Genomic DNA, 21,286 nt, shown 5'->3' with positions numbered 1-21,286 from the left:
CTCCCACCCTGGGGGCGCATCTAGGGGTCTCTCCTGCAGGTGGCCCTTCCCCACCTGCGGTGTGCAGGCCCCAGGTGCCATCTGGCACTGACCGGCTGCCGCCCCTGTGAGGCTTGTGGCACTGTCCACTGAGGGCGGGTTCTGGGCATCACTGGTGTGACACCGTGGGGTGCCGCATCCCATGTGGGGGGTGGCCTGTGTGTGGCCTGGGACCATTGGTCCTGTGTGCGGGTGACTAGCTGTTGCGTCACCCCCCCACCCTGTGGAGTAGGTGTGCGCCCCTCCCTGTACTTACCAGAGGGTCCCTCAGCAACGTCAGGGAATATCTGGCTCCTGGTTGCCTGGCTGGAGGAGCAGGAGGGGATGATGATGGTGAGGTTCCCCCGCCTCACTTGACTCGGTAGTCCCCTCGCCCTCTTGGGTCCCAGGTCCAGGCTGCTCCTCCTCCTTCTCTGGCTGTGGCTTCTTGCCAGAGGTGTCCAGGAATGCCAGGGGTGGGGAGATCTCCTGAGGCCCCAGGATGCCCCAGAGCTCCCTGTAGATGGGGAATGTCACTGGAGTTGCCCTCCAGCCTGGTCCCTGGGCCGGGCGTAGCCCTGCCGTAGCACCTTGACCTTGGAGCGTACCTGCTCCACGGTACGCTCCAGGTGGCCCCTGGTCTGGAGGCCCTGTGCCAGGTGGCCGAAGGCTGGGGCATTGCTCTGCTTGACCCCCATGTGGTGCAGCACCTCCTCATCCTTCCAGAAGCCAAGAAGGTCCTGCAGCTCCCGCTCCATCCAGGATAGGGCCTGTTTTTTTTTCTCCCCTTGGGAGCCCTGAGGGGGCTTGGAGGAGGGGCCGGGGGGCTTGCAGGGAGGGCTGGCTGCTTGCCATGCTGTGGCACTGGAGCGTGGGGCTGGAACATGTGGGGAGGCTGCTCCATGCACTCTCTCAGCTTCCTGCCACGGGTTTTCTGCGTTTGTGCAGCTTTCAGGCACCCGAATGCAGGGACCATAGAGCCCCGCTGCTGCTGGCTGGAGTGGCCACGTGCTCCAGCTGATGGGCGCCATGGCGGACCCGTATTTCGAAAAAGCAGACTGTGGAGCGTCTACACGTGTACTCTTTTGATTTAATACTTCGAAAGGGAGCGATCTTCCCGATACGGGATTGGGGTTCGGATTTCGAAGTCTGCGTCCTGTTCTTTCGATGTTCTTTTGAAAGATGCGTTTACACGTGTGGACTCTCCTCCCACTCTTTCGAAAAAGGGACACTTATTTCAAATTTTTGTGCATGCGTAGACACAGCTTTGGACTGGCTCCTCCTGTGTGATCAGTCAGCTTGGCCTTACAGCAAATCTCAGGGCCTCCTGGGCAGGGGCCTTTGCCCCTTGGAGCTGAGCACACCTCTCCCTCTCTGGTGCCTCTAGAGAAACTCCTTTTGCTTCTCTCCTCTTGCTTTCTTTTCTCCTCTATCACCTCTTCTGTCACTGTCACTGTCACTGTTTCTCCTCCCCACCTCATCCCCCATGCCTACTGGGCAAAGGGTTCTTTTAAAAGCAGGCTTAAGTGGGACCAGCTGACCCCAATTGGCCCAGGGCAGCTTCCTCCCCAGCTGCTCACACTCTGCTTGTTTGCCTGCCCTGCTTTTCCCTCTTGTTCTCACCCCCTCCTGGCCTTACCTTGTCACTCCTGCCGGACATGATTGGAGTACACAGCTAAGAAAGTGAAATATCAAATCAAATTACAGTGCTACTCAGCTGTCATTGAATTTCTGTAAAAAGGCCTAGCAAAGTTCAGGGCATTCAGTAATCCTGGGTCCAGGCTGCTCTGGCATGGATCCTCTTAGGCACCGTCGGGGGAAGGGAAACCTTTGACTCCAGGGCTGTGTCTACATTAGCCCAAAACTTTGAAATGGCCATGCAAATGGCCATTTCGAAATTTACTAAAGAAGCGCTGAAATACATATTCAGTGCCTCATTAGAATGCTGGCAGCTGCGGCACTTTGAAATTGACGCGGCTCGTCGCCGCACGGCTCGTCCAGACGGGCTCCTTTTTGAAAGGACCCCAGCAACTTCGAAATCAGCAGATAGGAATAAGGGGATTTTGAAGTTGCTGGAGTCCTTTCGAAGTCTTCCCTGAATTACATACCTAACCAGTTCAGTGTCACAGTTCCTTGAGCAACATTATTATTATTTAAAAAATAATTAAAATATTTACTGACGTTCAGTTTAATGTTTGCACAGTGGAGTCCACAAAGAGCCAGGCACTCCATTTCCCAGAAAAGACCAGAGCATAACATATGAGAATGGGAAATGGTATGGGGACCTTTGGAAAAGCTGATAACAGCTAACATCATATATGATAACTAACCTGATTATGATACTGTTTATGATTCCTTTTATTGTACTGTTTATGATACTAAATTGCTTGGGCGAGTTAAGGACAAAGCAGACTGTGAAGAGCTTCAGAAAGGTCTCTCAAAACTAAGTGATTGGGCAACAAAATGGCAAATAATTTTAATGTGATAAATGCAAAGTACAGTAATGCACATTGGAAAAATAACCCCAACTATACATACAAAACGCTGAGGACTAATTTAGCTATAAGTATTGAAGAGAGAGATCTTGGAGTCATTGTGGATAGTCCTCTGGAAACATCCACACAACATGCAGCTGCAGTTAAAAAGGCAAACAGAATATCTGGAATCATTAAAAAGGAATATAGAGTATAAAATGGAGAATATCTTATTGCCTCTATATAAATTCTTGGTACTCCTATACATTGAATACTGAATACAGATGTGGCCACCTCATCTCAGAAATGATTAGGGGTTTGGAACAGGTGCCATATGAAGACAGATTAAAAAAGATTGTGACTTTTCATCTTCGAAAAGGGAGAACTAAGGGGGAATATGTGAGAGGTCTATAAAGTCATGTCCGGTGTTGTTAGCCGATGGTCAGGTGAGATGCCAGTTATGCCCTTGTATTAATATGAGATTTTAACTGCCAGGGCAGAGCCCACCAGTAACCAGGCTAAGAGCTGCTGAAAAGGAGCTGGGTTCTTTGTTTTGTGTTGGGCTTTGCAAAGTAACAGGAGGAGTGAGGTTACCACTTAATCAATTACTTTGTTTATTTATCTAACAAGTTAAGGTCTTACAGTTAGAATGTTGCTTTGTTTGTTTACCTAGCGAGTTAAGCTCTTGTGGTTACAATTGTTACAAGGTTTATACTTTGATTACAAATAGCTAGCATGCACTCTAATTCATAAATCTACGCTTGTTGAATTCATAGATCTATACTTGATGAATGCGCGCAAAAGAAATAAAAAGTAAAATACCTATTAGGTCCTATTCTTACCCCTGCATTACCAATGTGGCTTGGCCAGTTTTCCTCTCAGTCCCTTGGGAAGAAGTCCTTTGTCCTTTTTTTCCAGGAGTCGAGCATCCTTGGGGACCTGGGGATACCCCCACCCTCCTGTCCGGCAGGAAAGATGATTGGAGCTCAAATAGGGGGTCTGCTGGACCCCTCTTTATACCCATTGGGTCATGTAGGCTTCTTCCTTGGTTTAATTTAATTAAACTGTTTGATACTGGTTCTCACAGGGAGTTCAAGGGTGTAGTTAACACCTGTGAGGTAGACAATTGAGGGCATTTGTGTCTTAATGGGCCGGAGATTTTTCCTCATGTCTGGGACAAGTGTCCTGGCGAATCAACTGATGGTAATTAGCCAAAGGCAGTCCGAGGCCTGGCTGTTAATTAGCCCATTGTTCTTAGCTTTGCTCCTGAGCTTCAAAGCCAGTGATACTTAGGAGAGAGATTCCACGGTAATTGTTGCAGTCATTTCTGTCTCCTTTGTTCTTATACAAGGTTACAATGTTGGCGTCCCGCATATCCTGTGGAACCTCACCCTCTCTCCAGCACAGGCACAGCAGCTAATGTAGGGGTTCCAGGAGTGTGTCCAAGGCACACTTGATTACCTCTGGTGGTACCATCCTGGCCTGGGGCCTTTCCTACTGCAGTGCTGTCAGTAGCTTTCTTCAATTTGAGCACAATTGGTTCCTGGTCCAGCTCGTCCATGACTGACAGGAGCTCGATGGCGTTGAGGGCTGTATCAACCAGTGTTCTCACATGAGTACAGTTCGGAGTAGTGCTCAACCCAGCACTCCATCTGTGTGGCTTTGTCAGTGATGACTTCACCAGGTTTGGATTTCAGAGGCGCCGTCTTGTTCTGGATGAGTCCCATTGCCTTTTTTATGCCCTCGTACGTTCCCCTGAGATTACCAGAGTCAGCACAGGTCTGGATATTGCTGCACAGCTTAAGCCAGTAGTTGTTGGTACAGCACCTGGCTGTCTGCTGTACTATTTTTCTGGCTACTCTGAGTGCTTGCTGGGTACTCTGACTGGGTGAGCGTTTATACTCCAGAAGTGCAGCACGCTTCTTTTCAATGACTGAAATCATCTCATTGGAGTTAGCTTCAAACCAGTCGTTTGTGTTTCCAGCTCTTCTTCCAAACACTGACAAGGCTCTATTGTAGATTGTGTCCCTCAGATGCTGCCATCTGGATGTCACATCAGCACCCCCAGGGCTGCTGCGCAGATTCTCCTCAAGGGTCTCTCTGAACATTTCAGCTTTTTCTGAGTTTGCCATCTTTCTGGCGTCAATGCGGGGCCTTCCAGTTGGTTTAGAATGGTGCAGCTTCTTGGGTCTCAGCTTTAGCTTGGAGCAGACTAGCCAATGATCTGTATCGCAGTCGGCACTAGGGTAGCTGCGTGTCAGGAGGACGTTTTTGAGGTTGTCGCATCTGGTGATGACCAAGTCTAACTAGTGCCAGTGTTTCAAGCGTGGGTGTCTCCATGACACTTTGTGCTGTGGCTTGTTTGGAAAAATGTGTTTGTGATGTACAGATTGTGGTACGTGCAAAGTTCGAGGAGAAGCTGTCCATTGTCATTCATTTTTCCCACACCGAAGTGACCAAGGCAAGAGGGCCATGAGTTACAATCGGCTCCAACTCTTGCATTGAGGTCACCCAAAAGGTACAATTGTTCATGGGCAGGTATTTGCACTATGGCAGCACTGAGCTCATCATAGAACTTGTCCTTTGCTTCTGGTGTGGTGTTCAGGGTTGGAGCGTAAGCACTGATCAGGTTGATGGGACCGGCGCAGGTTTGAAGTTTGACCTGAAAGACTCTTTATGATCCACCCGTGACTAGTTCCACCATTTGCAGAAGGGTGTTCTGATGGCAAAGCTGACACTGTGCTCCCTGGGTTCTTCTTGGGCTTTGCCCTGCCAGAAAAAGCTGTAGTTCTTTTCCTTTAGGGATCCCGAAGCTGTGAGTCACATCTCCTGCAAAGTGGCAATGTCAACTTGGAGCCTCTTCAGTTCCTTGTTGATGACAGTGCTCTTTTGGGTGTCACTGATGTCTTGAACATCTTCTGTCAAACCGGTCAACATGGTCCGTACCTTCCAACAAGCAAGCTTAAAACTTTGATTATTTCCTTTTCTTTATAATTTTCTTGTTGGTTTGTCTGATGCTCATTTCAGTCACTTGTCAGGTTTGGGAATCTTAAGCCTCATGCACCCAGCGAGGCAGGTGAACTGTGGCGGGACAGTACCCTACTGGCTAGGGGCTGCCCAGCTGGAGGAGGGCGGTGACTGTCCAATGAGATGCGATGATCTCTCCCACTGTCGGAAGCAATCCCTGGTGCTTGTTGTCTGTGCCAATCGAGCAAGAGCTTATAACTGGTATCTGTTGCCTCCCATGTTGGTTCAATGCTGTTAAGCAATGCTGGAGTACCTTTCCAGGCGTGAGCCTGGGCAATTTGTATGGAGACCCTGGGCTGCCCAGACACCAGGCCCACCCCCCCTTGGCTTTACTGATATAGTCCAAAGGAAAGGATAACCTCTATGTTTGGTACTAGCTCAGCTGCAGGAATTGCTGGGACGGTGCCAGAAGTTGACCCAGAACCACCTTAGGACTCCCCTCCGGATTTTCTGTCAGGGTTTATTCCCTTAGCCTAACTCCTTCTCAGGATAACCCACAAGGCAGTGGGGCGTCTTCCTCCGCCTTCACAGGAGTTTGTCGATTTGCAGCACCACATCTCCTGGTTCGCCATTGAGACTGTGAATTAGAAATGAGAAGGAACAAGTCCCTCCACAAGGTCGGTATGTGAGACAGACCAGACCCCCCCTCACTGTGTTTCGCCTGTGAGCTGACACAGTTGCCCAGGGGATGGCGTCGCTGTAATGCACAACAGCTGCTAGGAGCCAACAGTGAGAGCTGAGTGGTGACTGAGAACCAGTGCTTCCGTCCGCCTATAAAGGCGCAGCTGTCGGAGAGTCAAAGGTACTACCTCTACCCCAGACACCCCATATCCACCCTTATATGAAAACCAATCTCACCAAATCCACACAGGTTCTTCCAGTCCCAAAGGACCAGCCATGTTCCCAGGTTGATGTATACCTCAGCTCTCACTCAAAAGAGCATGCTGTGCCAATCCTATAGAATCTAAAATCTAAAGATTTATAAATGAAGAGAACAAATAGATTGAGAGTGAAACTGTTGAAGGAATCAAATTACTTGCACCAGTCACAAAGTTCTTGATGCAGGCTTGCAGCAGTGGTGCAATAAACTGCTATCTTAAAAGTCTCAGAAATACATACTCAGTTAGGATGGGTCAGCAATCCTTCCAGGCCCTGTTCATAGTAAAAATGCTTCTGAAGCAATGAGCTGGAGTGAAGACAAAAATGGAGGAACTCTCAGGGTCCTTTACCCTCGCCCATATGGAGGGAATTCCAGTGTTCTCCCTGTGTGGAACCATGTCTGAGGTGGTGTCTGTCACAGAGGCAGGTCAACTGTCCAAGTCCTTTTTAGGCAATCAGCCATTGCCTGTCTGGTGGATAGCATGATCACAACCATTCCTCAGGTGTGGATTGGAACCTGATAACATTCTTCACCTGTCAAGTGCTGTTTCACTTGACTAGGGATCCTTTTACAGTAGGTTGCCAAGCCTCCCCTTGAGGTTTCCCAGAAACTAAAATGCCAGATACAAGTACAGAACCAATAATTATAACTTCAAATCTAGAAATGATGCAAACATATGAGCAGTAAAAACAGAATCAGCAAATCATAAGCCTTCAATAGATACCTCACTTGGCCCACTTTGCACAAGATTTGCTGCAAAAGTAGAACAGCGGTTCACAACAATGTTTTGCATGTTTGTGAGGGAGTGGGGGGAGTGCATGTGTGAGTCAGGCTGGATGTCTGAGGCAAGCAGCAGCTCCCAGTGGCTAAGGATGACCCTGGGGCTACAACTGGCAGGTAACACCTCTGCCTGAACAAAGAGCAGGGAGGAGCTGAGAGGGGTTTGAATCGGGGGTGGCAGTTAGAGGCTAGGAAAAGGGAGAGCTGGAAGGCAGCCAGCCTGAGGAGGGGGAAGCTACACCCCAGAGGGGCACCCCTCGGGGTCTTCTCCCCAGGACAGGTTGGAAGGACTGTCTCTGGCGGCTATGCTGTTGCTTCTGTGAGAAACTGGACATCTGTTGCCTAATAAACCTGCTGTTGTACCTGCTGAGTGAGAGTCTCTCCTGCCAGCGGACGGGGTGCAGTGCAGGGGGACCCCTGAACCCCATCACAATGTTCATCTCAAAATCCAGTAACTTCATACAGTGCTGGGCTGTTTAGGGTTAGATTAATCACAGAGGCACAGGTCATTGATACCATAAGTAGAAAGAAAAAGCAGTCAAGTAGCACTTTAAAGACTAGCAAAATAGTTTCTTAGCTGAGCTTTCATGGTCTCAAGAAGTGGGTCTGTCCCACGAAAGCTCACCTAATAAACTATTTTGCTAGCCTTTAAAGTGCTACTTGACTGCTTTTTGTTTTGATAGTGTATAGACTAGCACGGCTTCCTCTCTGTTACTATTCCATAAGTAGAAAGGTTGACAGTTGGTATTCAAGGGTGTTTTTAGAGGGACACTCATCTGGGAGAGGTTTTCAGGTCTCTGGATGGTACCTCCACACCACCAAATTGCAGTGGTGAGGACAGATTTGGGGTTATTACTTATTTGTTCTTTAAACACAAAGCTACAGAAACTGCATGGTGAGTTTTCCCCTCATTTTTAATTGTGCCAAAAATTATTATCTGACATGAAATGGGATTTTTTTTAATCTGTTTGGAAGCTACCAACTGTATCTGGTAGTCTAACCGAAATGAAATTATGTATTTAGAAGATGGATTTTTTTTCACATGCTCCGGTTAAAGGAAATTAACTTCTGTAACTCTCCACTTTTAACAGAATTCTCAGCCTGTTCCTTGATTCAATGCAAAGGCTTCCGTTAGGCTCTTCAGGGCCTGCTCTTTAGTTATTTTAGCCCATTCCTCAGGAAGATTGGGAGGAGCAGCATCAAATTCTTTAGCAAAATGGTGATTGAATTTATTGAAAACAAACTTCCAGTAATCGGAGGCATTGTCACTGGAATCTGGCTGGATGTGCCAGTCCGGAAAAAAATCGCGATAATCTTTATAAGGATGAGGTTCCCCTTTTGTCTCTGAACATGTGAATGTGTCATTGGAAACCACTGCAGAAGAGCATATATCACAGCTAAGTGCCTCTGTTTTGCTACCCTGGCATATCCACCCTAATCCTTTAGGTCGATGCATTGAGGCAAAATGTTGCTTGTGTGCAGGGCCTTCTGTGTCACAGGGGACTTTACAGAATGGACACTGTTTCCCACAGCCAATCACTCTCCTGAAGATCTCATCCTGGGGCTTCACTGCAAGCTGTGAGAGTTTTGACTCTGTTTCCATGTTTTCAAAAGTGGATAAAACTTGTTTTTCCAGCTCAGGAATAAACTGTAATACAAAAGCTGAAAATTGGTTCACACTGGCTGTGTTTTTAAACAGTATCATTTCTAAGCTGTCCTTGGGAATCACTAGGTCCTGTTCCAGCTTTTCACAAAGGTTTCCTAGAAAGGCAGAGGCTGTTTTAGTGTTTACCCCTTCGGAGTTTTTCAGAACATCACTGACTTTACTAATCATTGGGGTTAAAATCCTTTTCTCTAAATCTCCTAAGCTTGCCTTCTCTCTGCAGTGCATCACCAAGTGTCTCTGTGTCTGGGTTTTGATGAAATCAGAATAATTCTTTACATATTGCACATAATTGTTATAGTCATTTTCTTCCAACAGCTTCTCCAGAACAAAGCATTGGAAGGCGCTTCGGGTTTTGTACTTAACAGAAATTTCACTGCTGAGAAAGTCATCCACTATATTTGTTCCAAGTCTCCTGTTCATATAGTCCTCTAGTGCAGGTTTCAGACACCGATCACAGAAATTCCAGGCCTTTTCCTGACATTCATCTTTCTCTAAGTAAAGAGATTTGAATGTGGAGAAATACTGAGATTTCAGATTCCCCAGACGCTGTAGAGGATCATTTTCCTCAATGAATTTTTCATGAATCTTCTGAAACTCACACGCTGCATCCCACAAAATGTGAAGCTTCAGCTCGACTTCAAAGCAAGCACTGATGTAAAGAACATCACTCTGCTGAAGCTGCTCATTAATAATCCGCAACAACTTTCTGCAGTAAGTTTCATCGTAATCTGCTTTGCAATTTACCTTTCCTTCAGTGTAACTCTTGCACCTTTCTATTAGGGATTCAGCTAGAACCTCTGTTTTATGCCAGCATTCTTTGAAATCTGACTGTGATGTTGTGAAAACTTTGGACATGCTGATGTCTAAGTACTCATCTTTCATTTTGAAATGTGTTTTAGGAGCAGATGAACTTTTCACCCTCTTTAACATCTGCTTTACTGCACTCCCCCTATTCTCTAGTTCTCTTATAAGACAGAACTCCATTTCTCCATAGATGTTGCGTTTTTGTAAAGGAATCAGTGATAATTCTGTCAATGTTCCTGTCCACATGTGTTCAAATTCCTTCTCCAGTTCATTATTACTTAACCTGCAATTACTTTTCCTGCATTGGGTCAGAAGTCTGTCAACGTCCTCTTCAATTTTTCTCTTGTACTCTGACAAGACAGCATTTATTTTATGTTGGCCTTTTCTAAGTTCAGTCACTTCTTGCAGCTTACTGAATGAATAATTCTCCAGTTCATTCTTGAGACAATTTGCACTTCTCATAAAATCTTCTTTGTATTTTTCTATCAGGTGCAGATTTGCTGCTCCACTTTCAAAATACTGTTTTAAATTATCCAAAATCTTCTCCGTTTCTTGACTAAGTTTCTCCTGTGCCTCATTTCTTAGTTTGGTCAAAATACTGGTGTCTTCATATAATGTCTGATTTTGTATGAAAGTTCCTTTTTCGGATACCCAGAGATACATCTCCTTCCGGAAACCCCATTCCCACTCTGCATAGTTCATAGACAGCTGGTTGTAGGCTTCAGCGATGAGGCTGTTTCTAAAGCTGAAGATGAAGTTCTCATGTTTAACAGCATCCCACAGGCTCCTCACCCATTTGATAAACTGGGGAATGTTCTTGGTGTTTCTCTTTTCTGAACAGCCTTTCAAAAATTCAAACAAATGTTTCTTTAATTCAAAAACCTTTTCACTATATCCTACATTCACGGGAGCCATGGGGGGGACTCCAAGCCACAGACCGGGAATGTACCAGTTGTGTTTTTCCAGGTCATAATCCATAATATCAGAAAATTTCACCTCCCTGCCTTTCTTTTCCATTTTTGCTGCAACTTTGATGATTTCGTCCAGCTGCTCCAGGAGATGTTTCTTGTCCTTCATGTTTTGTTCATGCGCAGACACATCACTGACATTCTGATGCACAAACTGGCAGTTGGGTTTGTGCCCGATTTCTGCCATTCTAAGAAATGCATGGGCCACAATTTGCAAAATATCCTGCATTTCTGTGGCATTCTCCATGGCCAAGTTCACAATGGTGATGTCACTCAGTCCAACCACCAGTGTGGCCAGCTCATTGTCATGTTGGTAACTACCCTCTAGTTTGGCCAGTTCAGGGGCTTTCAGACCTTCTGTGTCTATCACTAGGATGATATCATAGCCCAGCTCCTGCTGAAAGTTCTCTGCCACTTTAATGACTGACATGAAGGCTCCCCGTGTACATCGGCCGCTGCTCACTGCCAACTGCAGGCCAAACATGGTATTGAATAAAGTGGATTTCCCAGTGCTCTGCACTCCCAGCACTGTTAGAACCAGCATTCTGGACCTTTCCTGCAGCTTGCTATGGAGTGCTGTCAGAACATCCATCACCCACTGTAGTGGGATATTGGATACATCTCCATCGATTAACTCCATGGGAAACCCTTCCAGCATCAAGTCAGCTGCTAGGCCTGGGAGATGTCTGAATTTTCCTTGCTTTTCTGGGTTTTTGTCAATTACGAAGCACTCAGCCTCATAAAGCTGTCCTAACTCACGTATGAAATGCTCAACCCCTAAGGAGCTGGTAGAAGTTATTTTGTCTAGTTCTGCCAACTTTTGGGAGTCTGTTTTTGAGTTGTTACATTTCTCTTTATATTGATCCCATAGGTCAGAAAGATTTGCCCGAGCAATGAGATCCAGGTCAAACTTCATCCATTTCAGGAAGTAATGCCTGTCCCTGGGAGGCAGTTGTTCTATTGTGGTAATAAATATATTCATACCTTCAGCAGGGTGAAATTTATTCTGCTGAACTCGTAAGTTGGATAATTTCTCTTTCAGCTGAGCTTTGTATTTCTCAAGAGGGATGTCTCCTTGCCTTCTCAATCGGCACAGTTCTTTTTCCACTTCAGCTAACTTTTCCCATGGCTCACCCTGGAGTCTTAGGTTTTCCTTCTTGTACTCTGCCAAATCTTTTATTTGTGCAGTGATTTTCTTTGCATGTTCATGGGCCCTCTGACATTCCTCAGCATCTTCATCCACTTGGATGCTCAATTCACTAGCCACCTCTGCCATGCTTTCTATGCTCATTCTCTTGGGAGAAGAGCTCATTATGGCCTGTATTGCAGACTGCAGATTTTTCACAAATGCTGCCTTATTTGTGGCACTTCCTTTCTGCAACACTCGAGAGTTGTTCAGTTTCAGGACTGGGGCTAGCCTTTTCAGGCATGTCAGGGTTTCCTTGGCTTTTCCAGAATGGCTATTAAAGATGAAGTAGCATTTAGTGTCTGATCCCTGAAGAGATGATAACAGGTCATGCTCTGACTCACTGATGCTTTCAGTGACTATGAATACTGCTGAGGAGACCTGTGTTAAGAAACGAAACTGAAGCTTGTGTGACTTGATATCTCCACGTAGATTTGTAACTGCAACAGGTTCTGGAAAAAGATCTGAATTTTTCCTGCCCCCAGGAAAATACCAGGCAATCTCGACCAGCCCATCTGCCATTTCTCGAGGGATATTTCCTGACTCCATGTCCTGATGGACAAAGAAATTGTACCGCTGCTGGGAGGGGCTGAGAACCTCATTGAGGAGTTTGGACTTGGAGAAGCTGCAGCTCCCCAGGCGCACAAAGGAAACGGTCGGCATTTCAATGAGTACCAGACTCTGCTCCCTGAACCCTCTGCTCTCTGCCAGGGAGTGCGGCCTCCAGTTTTTCACAATGTCCCTCATGGCCCACAGCATTAGGGTGCACCTGGGGGTGTCGAGGGCGGGCAGCAGCAGAGGCAGGGCAAACTGGCACATGGACATTTTGGACAGAATCTCCTGCTGTAGGAAACTATCTGAACAAAGCAGAATGGCACAGAGAACATCCAAGGGGTGCAGAGAGTCACTGGTTTCAGTGTCACTGCAAAAAAAATATTCTTCATGAATATCCAGCTCCATAGCTAGTGTATGATGTGTGGGAGTTCTGTGCTCAATGTTTGTGCTTCTCGCTGTCCCATTCAGAGCCATGAGCTGCCTCAAGAAGTGCCAAGGTACCTCTTCTATTGTCTTTGGCCGCCCGTCCTTAAGACTTTCTGTGGTGATTTTCAGCACATCTTTCAGCCTCAGTTTCTTCCTTCTGTATTTCTTCATTTTCAGCTTTGACTCTGTGTACTTGAGGGTTTTCAGTCTCTCTGCAGAAAGGTGATACAACATGAATACAGTTCATTAAACTAAAAAAGTTATCAGATATCAGTGTTACTTTGGTATCAGGGCTGTAATGTGAAGGGAACTGAAATTACTGAACAAAAATGATGGATGCTAGCATGTTCTTTGTAAGTGATAGTCACTTGGAAGACTAGTGTAGCTGTGAGACCCAAACACCATTTATTTGGAGCAACTGGTACAGATTTCATGCACTTATATACTCACTCATCCTAACTGAAACGCTACACTGGAGCAGAGCTGGACTAATTCTTTCAGACAGGTCGTGTATTCAGTGTAAAACGAGGTTTTGCTTGGCCTGAAACAAATGCAAATTTGACGTGTGCCGTTTCAACCATTCATAAAATGGCTAGAGGAAGAAGTGATGTACCTGTTCCATCCTGGCAGTCCTCCTACAACAGTGGTGTCCAACAGAAATTCCAGGATTGCCAGAGCCCCCCGACTCAAAATAAATTTCCTCCTCCTCCCCCAAGCTAGGCACCCCCACGCAAACTGCCATCGACTCACCTGAGTTGCTGCCGGTGGGCCACATGAGCTGTGCCGTGGCAGGAGTCACGTGTGATGCACCAGAACAGCCTCCTCTGGGGCCATGCTGGGGCCACGGGAGCTGTGTGTCTCTGGGCCAGAGCCACAGGAGCTGCACCTGGGCAAGAGCTGCAGGAGGAGCTGCTGCCGCTGCTGACACAGACTTGTCCCACCACGTGGTGGGCATGTGCGAGGAGTGGGCCGAGGGTGCTCCCTGTGTGGCTCTGAGGAGCTGCCTTTTGCCACAAAGTGGTGTCCAGTATGCCACATGTGGGCTGCGTCTACACGTGCACGCTACTTCGAAGTAGCGGCAGTAACTTCGAAATAGCGCCCGTCACATCTACACGTGTTGGGCGCTATTTCGAAGTTGAAATCGACGTTAGGTGGCGAGACGTCGAAGTCGCTAACCCCATGAGCGGATGGGAATAGCGCCCTACTTCGACGTTCAACATCGAAGTAGGGACGTGTAGACGATCCGCGTCCCGCAACATCGAAATAGCGGGGTCCTCCATGGCGGCCATCAGCTGGGGGGTTGAGAGATACTCTCTCTCCAGCCCTTGCGGGGCTCTGTGGTCACCGTGGGCAGCAGCCCTTAGCCCAGGGCTTCTGGCTGCTGCTGCTGCAGCTGGGGGTCCGTGCTGCATATACAGGGTCTGCAACTAGTTGTTGGCTCTGTGTATCTTGCACTGTTTAATGAAAGTATGTCTGGGAGGGGCCCTTTAAGGGAGCGGCTTGCTGTTGAGTCCGCCCCGTGACCCTGTCTGCAGCTGTGCCTGGCTCCCTTATTTCGATGTGTGCTACTTTGGCGTGTAGACGTTCCCTCGCTGTGCCTATTTCGATGTTGGGCTGAGCAACGTCGAAGTTGAACATCGACGTTGCCAGCCCTGGAGGACGTGTAGACGTTATTCATCGAAATAGCCTATTTCGATGTCGCAACATCGAAATAAGCTATTTCGAAGTTGGGTGCACGTGTAGACGTAGCCGTGGTGATTTGCAAGTGTATTGTAAACTATGGCCCTATAACATGTATCCCAGTGCATGGAGGAAAGCCAAGTTTGAATTACTGCTCCAGAACATGGCCAGATTTAACTTTCTGAGTCATCAAAACTTGAAAAAAGAGGGTTTTAATGCAAACCAAAATTTATTTATTTATTTATATTTGGAACTGCCACAAAACCAAAACATCAGTTATTCATCCAACTTGGCCAACCCATAGTGTTTCAGGCAGTGAACCAATTCTTCCAGCTCCTCATCTTTGTTTTCTACTGCATTTGAATGTCCCCCAGCCTCCATGTTTCTTTTCAGTACATTATGTTGGGGTGAGAAGTGAAGACTGAATACACAGGCACAGTCATGCTTCTGGGCTCAGCACATTCCCCAGGAAACATGACTTCAACTTCTATAGAAGGGGACTTCAGCCTGGAAAACAGTGACTCTGTGAACAACTGAAGATGATGCAATAAGAGGGGCAGTGCAAAACTAATATTAATGAACTGAGTGGTGAGTAGGCATAGGATGAGCCTAGAGAACAGGAGCAGCTAACAGGAAGTTTTGTGTGAGAGTTCTCCAAGTGAAGAAGTGATTATGGGACTCTTGAGGTAAGTGGCTGTCTCTAGTGTGTGAGTTTGTGTTAGGGGATTACTTGTTAGTTGCCTAAAAGACACTGTGTGTTGATCTTGTGTTTATGTATTGTTTGGAAGACCATGTGCTGAAGCTGCCAGTTGGAAGCTGTGAGCTTTTTAACGAGGATTTGAAATCTGTAATTCTCTGCTCATTGGTGAAGCCTTAACTAAGGCTCAGAGTTGCCAGGAAGACCAGGGCTATAAAAAGCCGACTAGTATGTGGTCAGGGAGTTTAGTGAAAAGGAGCAGCTAACAGGGAGTTTCATGTGGGAGCTTAGAGGTGGAGTTTGAAGGGGGCAAGATATACTTGACATTCTTTAAAACCTCTTTTAAACTAAACTAAAGCAAAACTACCTGATTTAGATAAAAACCCTATCAAAAATCTAATTATCTGTAGGAGAGAATGCAGGCAGAAGTCCAGCAGCAGAGTGTGGGTTATCCTGTTTATTGCGCCCAGTATCGCATGTATGAATACCTATAATGTCATAGAATTATAGAATCATAGGGCTTGAAGGGACCTCAGGCGGTCATCTACTCCAGCTCCCTGCTTCAAGTGGGATCAACCCCATCTAAGTCATCTAGCCAGGACCTTGTCAAGCTGGGACTTAAAAACCTCTAGGCTGTGTCTACACTAGCCCAAAACTTGGAAATGTCCATGCAAATGGCCATTTTGAAGTTTACTAATGAAGTACTGAAATACATATTCAGCACCTCATTAGAATGCTGACAGCCACGGCACTTCGAAATCGCTGCAGCTTGCCGCCATGCGGCTTGTCCAGATGGGGCTCCTTTTCGAAAGGACCCCAGCAACTTTGAAATCTCCTTATTCCTATCTGCTGTTCGGAATAAGGGGATTTTGAAATTGCCAGGGTCCTTTCAAAAAGGAGCCCCATCTGGATGAGCCGCGTGGCGCTGTGTCGCAGCAATTTCAAAGAGCTGCGGCTGCCAGCATTCTAATGAGGTGCTGAATATGTATTTCAGCACTTCATTAGTAAACTTTGAAATGGCCATTTGCATGGCCATTTCGAAATTTTGGGCTAGTGTAGACACAGCCCTAGGGATGGAGAATCCACCATCTCTCTAGGCAACGCATTCCAGTGCTTCACCACCCGCCTGGGGAAGCAGTTTTTTGTAAGATCCAGCCTACTCCTCTCCTTATGTAAGTTCAGACCATTACTCCTTGTTCTGCCATCTGACACCCCTGAGAACAGTTTTTCACCCTCCTCTTTAGTGCTCCCCTCCAGGAAGTTGAAGGCTGCTGTTAAATCACCCCTCCCTCTTCTCTTCTGTAAACTAAACCAACCCAAATCACTCAGCCTGTCCTCATAGGTCTTGTGCTCCAGACCCTGAATCATTTTTGTTGTCCTCCACTGCACCTGCTCCAGCACATCCACATCCTTGTTAAAGTGCGGGGTTCAAAACCGGACACAATATTCCAGATGTGGCCTCACCAGTGTCAAATAGAGGGGAACTACCACTTCTCTAGCTCTGTTTGAAATGCTCCTCCTAATGTACCCTAGTATGCCATTAGCCTTCTTGGCTACAAGGGCACACCGTTTACTCATATCCAGCCTTTCATCCAACATAACCCCTAGGTCCCTTTCTACTTTTCTGCTGCTTAGCCAATCATTCCCCGGCCTAAAACAATTCTTCCGTCCCAAATGCAGGACTCTATACATCTCCTAGTTGAACCATATGAGATTTCTTTTGGCCCAGTCCTCCAATTTATCCAGGTCACTCTGTATCCTATCTCTAACCTCCAATGTGTTCACCTCTCCCGCTAGCTTTGTGTTGTCCACAAACTTGCTCAGGGTGCAATCCAGTCCCTCATCCAGGTCATTAATAAAGATGTTGAACAACACCGGCCCCAGACCTGAGACTTGCAGCACTCCACTTGAAACCAACTGCCATCCAGATATTGAGCTGTTGGGCCTGACTGTCAAGCCAGCTTTCTATCCATTTTATAGTCTATGGATCCAATCCATACTTCCTTAATTTATGGGCAAAAATGTTGTGGGAGACGGTATCAAAAGGTTTGCTGAAGTCAAGGTATATCACATCCACTGACTTCCCCATGTCCACAGAACCTGTTAGCTCGTCATAGAAGCTAATCAGATTGGTCAGGCAGGACTTGCCCTTGTTGAATCCATGTTGGCTACTTTTTATCTCTTTCCTCTCTTCCAAGTGCTCCAAAATGGATTCCTTGATGATCCCCTCCATGATTTTCCCAGGGACTGAGGTAAGGCTGACCAGTCAATATAGCTGCGTGACATATGTGTACTTTTTATGCAAGGAGCTCCTGGCCCACAGAGACCATATTTGGGCTTTGGATGCCAGGACGGCTGAACTGGAAGTGCTAAGGGAGGCAGAGAGACATGTAGATGAGGCTTTGTGGAACACTGTAGAACCGTTCCACCACCATTCAGACAGCCCCTGCGCTGTTAATGAAGGCAAAAGACTCAGGGAAGGAGAACATTCAACTGGAACAGAAGAAAACCATCCCGTAGTGGGGAATCTTGTTCCACATGATATTGTGGTATCCTCTTGCACTGAGGATACATCTCCAGGGGTGGGAGCTCCAGTTATTAGGAAAATACAGGTGTTAGTAATGGGGGATTTGATCATTAAAAACATGGACAGCTGGGTTTGTGATGACCAGGAGAACAGTACTGTGACTTGCCTGCCTGGAGTGAAGGATGAGTATCTCCTGAGACATCTATATAGACATGTGTAATGCTGGAAGGAGCCAGTGGTCTGGTACATGGAGGTACCAATGACAGAGGGAAGGGTAGGAGAGAGAGGTTCTGGAGGCCAAATGTTGGCTGCTAGGAAAGAGATTGAAATCCAGGAGCTCTATGTTAGCATTCTCTGAAATGCTTCCAGTTCCACAGGCAGGGACAGTTAGGCAGGCAGAACTTCAGAGTCTCAATGAAAGGATGAGATGATGGTATAGGGAGGAGAGGTTTGGATTCATTAGGAACTGGGGAAACTTTTGGGAAAGAGAGAGCTTATTCAGGAAGGAAGGGCTCCACCTAAACCAAAATGAATTCAGACTGCTGGCACTTACCATTAAAAAGGTCACAGCAGTTTTCAAACTAAGGGCTGGGGGAAGGCCCACAGTGGCAAAGAAACACATGGATCAGACAGACGTTCTTAGAGGAAGGTCTATTAATTGAGATTCTCTATATTCTAGTAAGGAGGAGAGGACTGAAGATGATAAGATGGGTAAGATCAAATGAGAAACAATCCAATAAAAAAGAGTCTAACCCATCAGGAAATGGCAGACAGATAAATAGTGACACATTTTTAAAGCGGTTATATACAAAGAGTCTAAATAACTGGGTGAACAAAGCAAAAAGCAGTCAAGTAGAACTTTAAAGACTGGCAAAATAGTTTATTAGGTGAGCTTTCGTGGGACAGACCCACTTCTTCAGACCATAGCCAGAACAAGATTGTCTCATGTTAAAGGAGGATATTGATATACTAGGCATCACAGAAGCTTGGTAGAAAGAAGACAATCAATGGGATACAGTCATACCAAGGTATTAAATGTACCAGAAGGACAGAACAGATTGTGCTGGTGGGAGAGTGGCACTATATAGCCGTGTCTACACATGCACGCTACTTCGAAGTAGCGGCACTAACTTCGAAATAGCGCCCATCATGGCTACACATGTTGGGCGTTATTTCGATGTTAACATCGACGTTAGGCGGTGAGACGTCGAAGCCGCTAACCCCATGAGGGGATGGGAATAGCGCCCTACTTTGAAGTTGAACTTCGAAGTAGGGCACATGTAGACGATCCGCATCCTGCAATATCGAAATAGCGGGGTCCGCCATGGTGGCCATCAGCTGAGGGATTGAGAGACGCTCTCTCCTGCCCCTGTGGGGCTCTATGGTCACCGTGTGCAGCAGCCCTTAGCCCAGGGCTTCTGGCTGCTGCTGCTGCAGCTGGGGATCCATGCTGCATGCACAGGGTCTGCAACCAGTTGTCGGCTCTGTGGATCTTGTGTTGTTTAGTGCAACTGTGTCTGGGAGGGGCCCTTTAAGGGAGCGGCTTGCTGTTGAGTCCGCCCTGTGACCCTGTCTGCAGCTGTGCCTGGCACCCTTATTTCGATGTGTGCTACTTTGGCGTGTAGACGTTCCCTCGCAGTGCCTATTTCGATGTGGTGCTGCGCAACGTCGATGTTGAACGTCGACGTTGCCAGCCCAACATCGACGTTGCCTGCCCTGGAGGACATGTAGATATTATTCATCGAAATAGACTATTTCGATGTCGCTACATCGAAATAAGCTACTTTGATGTAGGCTTCACGTGTAGACGTAGCTTATGTGAAAGAAAATGTAGAATCAAATGAAGTTAAAATCTTACATGAACCAAAATATTCCAAAGAATCTCTATGGATAGTAATACAATGCTCTAATAATAAGAATATGGTAGTAGGGATATATTATTGACCAGCTGACCAGACAGTGGCTATAGACTATGACATGCTAAGGTTGGTGAGAGAGGCTGCTATAATAAAATACTCCACAATAATGGGGGATTTCATCTATCCTCATATTGACTGGGTACATGTCATTTCAGGACAAAGATGCAGAAATAAAATTTCTTGATACCTTAGATGACTGCTTTTTGGAACATCTGGTTCTGGAACCCACAAGGGGAGAGGCAATTCTTGATTTAGTCCTAAGTGGAGTACAGGATCTGGTCCAAGAGGTAAATTTAAATGGACTGCTTGGAAATAGAGACCATAGTGTAATAAAAATTCAACATCCCTGTGGTGGGAAAAAACACCACAGTAGCCCCAAAATGCTGTATTTAATTTCAGAAAGGGAAAGTACACAAAAATGAGGAGGTTGGTTAAAAAGAAATAAAAAGGTACAGTGCCAAAAGTGAACTCCCTGCCCAAGCTTCACGGAAACTTTTCAAAGACAACAGAGGCCCAACTTACATGTACACTCCAATGTAAGGCGGCGAGACGTTGAAGTCTCTATCCCCGTCAGGGGATGGGAATAGTGCCCTACTTCGACGTTGAACGTCGAAGTAGGGCACGTGTAGCTGATCTGCGTCCCGCAACATCAAAAGAGCGGGGTCTGCCATGGCGGCCATCAGCTGAGGTGTTGAGAGACGCTCTCTCCAGCCACTGAGCTCTATGGTCGCCGCGTGCAGTGGCCCCTTAAAGCTCCCCACCCCCTGCTTTCCTGTGCAGGAAGCTGAGAGCGTGTGCAGGCGGCAGCACTGCCATGCGGCCAGCCTGCACGCCCCTCTGCAGCCCCAGTCCACCACCTCCACAGCGATGGCCGCCCGCCAGCCCCCCAAGCGCCCCCAGGACATCCCCCCCAAGGGGAGCCAGGGCTCCCAGGCAGCCAGCCAGCCTGGGAAAAGGCAGCGGGGCCCCTTCTGGACGGAGACCAAGATCTGGGACCTGCTGGGGCTCTGGGGCGAGGAGGAGGTGCTCCAGGTAATGGGGAGCAAGAGGCGGAACGCGGATGTGTTCGCTCAGCTGGCCGAGGGCCTGGCTGCCCAGGGTCACCCTGCCCGCACTCCTGACCATGTCAGGAGTCAGGTTAAGGAGCTGCGGCAGGGTTATGCCCGGGCCCGCGATGCGGCCGGCTGATCTGGGGCCACCCCCGCCACTTGCCCCTTTTACAGGGAGCTCAGGTCCATCCTGGGCTCCCAGTACACCTCCTCCCCGCTGGCCACTCTTGACACCTCGGCCGACGAGCCCCAGCAGGCCCCGGAGACCAAGTCTGCCACGGAGGCAAGCCCCACACCCCAGGGGCCCCCGCCAGGAGCCCACCCCTGCGATGCTGGAGGAGGAGGAGGGGGAATCCTCCTCCAGCGACGGGGGGCTCCACATTGCCCTCCTGTCCTGGAGCTCCAGCAGGGCGTCCGCCCAGAGGGTGTCCCCCGACCGTGGGAGCGGACCATCAGGTATGTACCTCCCCCCGGTGCACACCCCTGGGGTTGAGGGGTGGGGACAACAGACATGACCAGGGCCCTCCACATGCCCAGATGACCATGGCCCCAAGGACAGCAGTGGCATGTCCCTCAGAAGAGTGCATCAGCCCCTGCCCCCCAGCAGGACAGCGCCATGCCCCATCCCTG

General features: G+C 47.6%; 1 protein-coding gene across 1 annotated transcript; it reads right to left on the bottom strand.

Moving 5' to 3' along the window:
- Positions 1-8,275: 8,275 nt before the first annotated feature.
- LOC142015201 (up-regulator of cell proliferation-like) lies at positions 8,276-13,018 on the bottom strand. The gene has a single exon (XM_074998617.1). The coding sequence runs from the start codon at positions 13,016-13,018 to the stop codon at positions 8,276-8,278; it is 4,743 nt and encodes a 1,580-aa protein (XP_074854718.1).
- Positions 13,019-21,286: the final 8,268 nt, after the last annotated feature.

This window comes from Carettochelys insculpta, chromosome 6 (genome assembly GCF_033958435.1).
Source record: "Carettochelys insculpta isolate YL-2023 chromosome 6, ASM3395843v1, whole genome shotgun sequence".
Lineage (NCBI taxonomy): Eukaryota > Metazoa > Chordata > Testudines > Carettochelyidae > Carettochelys > Carettochelys insculpta.
Note: the sequence above shows the minus strand (reverse complement) of the source record. Positions and strands in the feature narration are given on the sequence as shown.

Coding starts and splice junctions, on each gene's coding strand:
- LOC142015201 (XM_074998617.1), bottom strand. CDS start 13,018: ATGTTGTATCACCTTTCTGCAGAGAGACTGAAAACCCTCAAGTACACA.